This window comes from Vidua chalybeata, chromosome 20 (assembly GCF_026979565.1).
Source record: "Vidua chalybeata isolate OUT-0048 chromosome 20, bVidCha1 merged haplotype, whole genome shotgun sequence".
Classification (NCBI taxonomy): Eukaryota; Metazoa; Chordata; class Aves; order Passeriformes; family Viduidae; genus Vidua; species Vidua chalybeata.
This window is the reverse complement of record NC_071549.1, coordinates 4,294,541-4,300,906: the sequence shown is the minus strand read 5'-3', so window position 1 is coordinate 4,300,906 and position 6,366 is coordinate 4,294,541. Positions and strand designations below refer to the sequence as shown.

Here is a 6,366-nt window from a genome sequence, read left to right as displayed (position 1 = left end):
AAAGGAGGTCTACGCTGGGGCAGTGTTCTCCAATGTTCTCTATCTGACTCGACGGAAAGGCTTGGGACTTCCCAGGAAACTCCATCCCTTCAATCTAATCTTGACAGCAGGAAAATGGTGGAGAGGTCGTCCTTGGCACTACTGGGAAGTGATGGAAGGACAGGCCAGCGTCAGCCTGGGCGGGGTGAGGCGGGGCCGTGACGGCACAAAGGGGCCGAGTGAGGCGTGAGGCGGGGCTCTGACGCACAGGGCTGTCCTGCCACAGCTCTGTGACATCACCATGCCTATATAAGCCGGGCCAGCCCCCGCGGCTGCCAGTGCAGTCGCGATGGGACGTGCCGGAGCCATGTGTGACGGTGGCGTCCTCATGACCGCGCTTGTCCTGCTGCTGGCCGCTGTGGCTGTCTGGTGGGCCCTTGGCCGCTGGCAACCACGGAGGCGGCAGACAAGGACACCAAAGAGGCGCAAGCGCCCCGGGGTCCGGCCCAGAGGCTCACGGAGGAACCGAGGAGCCCCTGCGGCTCCCAGGCCCTCCAGGCCTCGGCCGACCCCTCGCCAGCGGCCAGGTGCTCCCGCCAGCCCCCTGGACGGCTCCTGCAGCTGCGGCCCCTGCGTGGCAGTGGCCCAACAGCTGCAGGAACTGATGAGCTTGCTCTGGGCTCGCAATGGGACATCTGTGCCGCTCTACGATGGGATGTGGCAGGCCTTGTGGGAAGAACTGGAGGAGCTGGTGAAGCGAGGCCACCTGCCCTGCTGTGGCTCGCCCAGCTCCTTCAGGAGCCCCCATCCCCTGAGGAGGCAGCTCCCAGGAAGCTTCTCCATCCCTGGGAGAGCCTCAAGCCTTGCAAGGATGGCGCAGCAGCAGACACCCGCCATCCCTGCAAGAAGCTCAGGCAGGCTGTCAGGGAACGTCCATCCTGCCTGGAGCCTCGGCTATCTCTGACAGCCTCCATCCCTCAGAGAGGCTCAGTGAGACCTGTCAGCGGGCAGAAGGTGCAGAGCCCGTGGACAGGTCTCCCAGCTCCCCTGGACCCGTCGACGTCAACAACACGGGCGCAACCCTGAGCGCTGACGTGGCCAGGGAAAGCCCGCGAGTCCAGGTGGGAGCCCAGCCCGATGCAGGGGAGCCATCTCAGGAGCAGTGGCGGAGCAGCAAGTGTCCTGCAGCCGGCAGTTGCCGGCCCACGGCTCCCAGGACGCTGTGCCGGCGGGCAACAGCCCGTGCCTGGTGGAGGAGGCGATCCTCCAGAGACCCGGAGACCTCCATCTCCTGGAAGCTGCTCTGACACAGCCACCGACTACCGGGAAGGCCCTAACAGAAGGTGAGATCTTCTGAGGAGCTGCCTGCGGCTCCCCTGGGGCCCTTGGGGGGCATTCCTGGGCCGGGCCAGGGTCTCTGAGCACAGCCTAGTCCCTGGCTGTTCTCAGCGCCTCTGAGGGCACGGCTTCAAAAATCCCCTGTGTGGTTTGCAGCTGCTCCTGGGACCCCCCTGTGCGACACCTCGGGCTGCAGCCCCGGCCGTCCAGAAGCAGAGTCCGGCCCAGGACGCCGGGGCCAGCGACGGTGCCGCCGCGCCCCGCTGCCCCGCGGCTCCTGCAGCCGCCTGTGCGTGCTGCCCCGGCCCAGCCCTGCCGCTCACCGGCCCGACGGCTGCAGGGCGGGGGCCGCTGCCCGGCGCGCAGCAGGAAGCAGGTGAGGGCAAGGTGGCCCGCGGTGCCCCGGCCCGCTTGGCTGGCGGGCACGGGGGGCCCTGGGCGCAGGGCTGATGGCTCGCTCTCGGCCGCAGGGCAAAAGAAGGAGCTGCAGGAGCTGTACCTGCTGGGCCCGCAGCTGGGGAGCGGTGGCTTCGGCACCGTTTTCTCGGGGACCCGCCTCTCGGACGGGAGCCCGGTAAGTGGCCGGCAGGGCCGGGCGCGGCCGGAGGGCCAGGGCCGGAGCGGGGCAGGGCTCGAGCTCAGCCCCCCTCTGTCGATGGCTTGCAGGTGGCCATCAAGCACGTGGCCCGGGAGAGCGTCCTGCAGTGGGACGAGCGGGTGAGTGAGCGGGGCCTGCGGGCCAGAGCGGGTCGTGGCGGGCAGGGGGCAGCGGAGGCACAGGGTAGCTCCAGCTGGCCTGCTGGAGGCATTGTCTTTTCCTCACAGCCCGACGGCAGCCGTGTTCCAATGGAGATCGTGCTGATGGAGAAGGTGGGCTCTGGCTGCCGCAGCATCATCCAGCTCCTGGACTGGTTCGAGCTGCCTGACAGCTTCGTGCTGGTGCTGGAGCGCCCGGAGCGATCGCAGGATCTCCTGCAGCTCCTGCAGCAGCAGGAGTTCCTGAGCGAGGAGGCGGCGCGCTGGCTTTTCTGCCAGGTGCTGGAGGCCGTGCGGCACTGCACCGCCTGCGGCGTCCTGCACCGGGACATCAAGCCAGAGAACCTCCTCGTGGACCCGGAGAGTGGCGACCTGAAGCTCATCGACTTCGGTTGCGGCACCTTCCTCCAGGAGCGGGCCTTCACTCAATTTGCCGGTGAGCCCGCGGCCCGGGCCCTGCTCCCAGCGCCAGGCACTGCATGGCCCCGTTCCCTCCGGGGCAGTGGGGCGCGGCATTCAGCCGGCTGCCGGCTGCCCCGCGGCGCGGCGCGGGGCAGGTGCCGTGCCCCAGGAGCCGGCCGCAGGCTCTGCTGACACAGGGGGGCTGCAAAAGCCAGGCCCCACCCCTCAGCTCGGCAGGGCTGTAGGGCTTGGGCTGCTCCGCTGGCCTTCTCTGCCTTGCCGAGCGGTTTCCTGCCTTCGGCCAATTCTCTGGGCGATGCAGGGTGGCCTTGGGGGGGAAGTTGTGTCCGTCCAGGCTCTGCAAGGCAGCAGCCTGCGCCCGGACAGCGCCGCCTGTCTCCCCTAGGAACACGCACGTACTGCCCACCCGAGTGGATCTGCCAGGGCCGCTACCACGGCCATGCGGCGACCATCTGGTCCCTGGGGGTGCTGCTCTATGTCATGGTCTGCGGGTGCCTCCCCTTCGAGGACGACCGTGAGATCCTGCTGGGGGAGCTTATCTTCAGGCCGCAGGTCTCTCCAGGTTGGTAGCCGGCCTCAAGAAGGCGGCCTTTGGCAGATGGCAGCACGCAGCCCAGCCGGGCCCTCACGCAGCAGCTCGGCGGGACGTGGATGCGCCCTCAAGGGCCGGCTGCGGGAGGTGGCCCGTGACGGGCTGGGTGTGGCACGCTTGGCTGAAGGAGGTGGCCGTGTCCTGCCGTGCCGCTGTGCCGCAAAGGGCAGCTCTGAGCGCGCGCAGCCTGGCCCGGGTTCTGCAGGCGCCGGGAGCAGCCGGGCAGGAGCCTTCTGCCGGTGACCGCCGCTTTCTGCCTTCTCTCCCCAGAGTGCCGACACCTGATCCGCTGGTGTTTGGCCCAGCACCCCGCCGCCGACCGGCCGCAGCTGGACCAGATCTTCCGCCACCCTTGGGTGTGGGCCGGCTGCCTTTGATGCCTTGCTGGCGCCTCTGCAGCCCCCAGCTACCGAGTCCCACGCAGGACTGAGGGCCGGAAAAATAAAACAACCACCGACCCGTTGCGGGCTCTCCAGTCTGGTCCTTGTTAGCAACTTCTGCTGGAGAAACCTCTTGGGAAAGGGGCAATCAGAGTCTTCCCTTCCCTTTGTCAAGCTTCCATGCCTCTCCTCCACCTAGGTGGTTTTTTGTGTCTTCAAGCTCAGGCTGTAGTGCACGTAGGAGGGGCTTTAACAAGGCCAGAAGGGCAACAGCGGAACAACAGCTGCCCTTTCAAACCGATCTGGCCGCTTGCTTGGGGTCCCCTGAAGTGAAACATGGGCCCGTCTGTGGATTCCAGCGCCGAGTGGGCGGCAGGAACAGAGACGTTGCTCCGCTGCCAAGGCTGTGAGAACAAGCAGAAGCGTCAAAGCGTCCTTTTCCCTTGAGCCCTGATGGACTCTTCCTCTTTCTTCCCCTCAAATCATCAGCAGGAAAATGCAGCCCACTCTGTCTCCATTCAGGCGACAGCAGCCTCCAAGGGAGCTGTGCAGGGCTGGGCAGATGCCAAAAGGAACCCTAGGACAGACGGACACGCCCCAGCAGGCTCAGCCTCCCGTCTTGGGGCGGGGAACGTGCGTGAGGAGAGCCCTGCGGCGGAGGAAGGAGCCCCGGAGAAAGTCATCCCTGGGGACTCCAAGGGAAACCCCCCCCCGGTGTTAGCAGCCCTGAACCCTGCTGTCTCCCGTTGAGGACTCGTGTTCTGGAAGGGAGCGATTCTCGAGACCTTTGTTACAGCCTGTAGCCCAGAGCTTTAGGACTTTGGGTGGAAGGAGTGGCATTTCTAGCCAGCTCCCTTCTGGAGACTTGGCTATTGTAACAAAGAATCACTGGATGCCCATAGCACCTCCTGACCAGCAAGGGAGGGGTCTCCCTGCACTTGTGCACCCCAAATGGCATGTTTTTGTCAGCTCTGAATTTCCCCTTCTCTGCTTCACCTTCAGGATAAGGAAAAAACCTGACTTGGTCTCTTAGCTTTCCTGCTCACTCACAGGGGAAGGCAGATGAGATCCTGGACTTGCTCCCATGGCCTTGGGCCCACTGTGCCCCCCAAAAATATCTTCCTCTCCCCTAAAAACAACTGATGGAGAGTGCACCAACCGCTCTAGTTACAGAAATGCACCCAGGTGCCAGCTACTAATCTCTGCTACCTTCTGTCTACTGCCCTGACCTACCAACACAGGGTTTGGTAGTAAATAGTTTTTCTTCATAAATGCACACGCTCTTTCATTTCTGTTTTCTTTTCTCAGGGCTGCCAACCCTCTTGTACCCTGAATGGCTCTCCAAGGCTCTACCCAAAGGCCTGGCCCGAGCTGAGATCCTTCCAGCCAAGACCCCGCCCTGAGGGGATGGTGAGAGCTCTGTGTGTCAGCCCCGGCCTGGAGGCTGAGCTGGGAGGGAAAATTATCCCTTTTCTAAGGTCCTGTCAGCGGTGACTGCCACTTCTCCAAGGGCCACGACACCTTTTCCCCAGGAGCAGCATGTCCGTTGTTACAAAGCTTCCATTTTTGCAAAGGAAACATTTTCAGTTTCATTTTCTCCCTGTAGTAGAAGAAGAAAAATCACTTACAGCTGCTATCGTAAATAAACCAAAAGAATTTCAGACAGGTTTGCTCAAGTAGAAAAATTCTACTCCTCGAGGCACAGCCCCACGCTTTTTACAAGCCGTCCATGGAAGGCAGCGTAGAATTTCTTGAAGTAGGAACTGCTGGGTGATGCTTACGGAGATGTATTTTTTCTTTAGGACGCGACTGTCTCCATAACGGAGAATACTGAAAAAATTACAATGGGTTTTTTGTTTTTTTTTGGTTTTGGGGTTTTTATTTATTTTTTTTTTCCTCATATAAGGGGTGAGATACCAGAGCGATACAATAAACTGATAGACGCAGGATATGATGTTTGACAAGCAGACAAAGACAATGTGACTTTTCTTCACTGGGCAGCAATAAACAACAGACAGGAAGTGGTGAAGTGAGCTGGGACGGAGCATCTTTCCCGGGATGACGGTGCCCTGGATCCCTGGCCTGAAAGCGGGGGCAAGAGCAGGCATCTCGGCCCTGCCCCACGCAGCCAGGGTGTTCCACAGAGCTCCTCCAGAGCTCCGCTCTTGGCCGCCAGGGCGTTAATGAGTGAGGCATTAATGAGGGAAGAGCTAAGGGCGTTAATTGAGGAGGGGCGGGCGGGAGGCGCTCCCAGAGCCGAGGGGGCGGGGCCAGCGCTGAGGGGAAAAGGGCGGGAAAAGGCTCGGCGCTGCTGAGGGGAAACGTCGGCAAGGAGGGGACAGAGGGATATTGGTGGGGAAAAGGGAGACACAAGAGCTCTTGGCGGCCTGAAACCGCTAACGGTGGCTGGGGAAAGCTCCACACCCTCTCCCCTGCATAGCCCAGCCCCTTACACAGGGGAAGCCCTGGCTAAAATCCAGGGAAAACAGTGCTGTGGATGCAAGGAATCAGGGGCAGCATCTGGGTGGAGAGCGTCCCTCACGGCAGGAACCTCAGTGGAGCCCAGCGAGGCTGGGGCAGGAGGGTCAGACCGAGCAGAGAAGGGGGACCCTCTGTCCATGCCAAGGCCCAGGGCGGCCCTATCCCGGGAAGTGCCCGGGCAGCGGATCCTTGAGCTGCTGCACCTTCGCGCTGCCCTGGCTCAGCCCGGAACCCGCTCATTGCCAGGGGGGAGCTGGTGGCACTGGGCAGCGGCAGAGGGAAAGAAGCGGAACACAAGGGTCTGTCCTACAGCCACATGGACTGCGATGCCGTGTTCGTGGGCTGTGCCAAATGGCTGCCCTGTTGGGAACGCAACCAGAAACCTCCATCGCCATCCTAATTTACTGCTCCAGAAAA

The 6,366-nt window shown here is 62.6% G+C and overlaps 1 protein-coding gene and 1 long non-coding RNA gene across 2 annotated transcripts; both read left to right on the top strand.

Moving 5' to 3' along the window:
• Positions 1–1,531: 1,531 nt before the first annotated feature.
• LOC128798298 (serine/threonine-protein kinase pim-1-like) lies at positions 1,532–3,552 on the top strand (the record flags this gene model as incomplete). Its single annotated transcript, XM_053961642.1, has 5 exons — positions 1,532–1,891; positions 1,984–2,034; positions 2,143–2,509; positions 2,882–3,058; positions 3,359–3,552. Coding segments are annotated over 5 exons (1,062 nt in total), but the record flags the coding sequence as incomplete, so codon positions are not given.
• Positions 3,553–3,617: 65 nt separating this feature from the next.
• Positions 3,618–5,129, top strand: LOC128798322 (uncharacterized). The gene is made up of 2 exons (XR_008434381.1): positions 3,618–4,653; positions 4,777–5,129. It is a non-coding gene; the product is annotated as an uncharacterized LOC128798322 (long non-coding RNA).
• Positions 5,130–6,366: the final 1,237 nt, after the last annotated feature.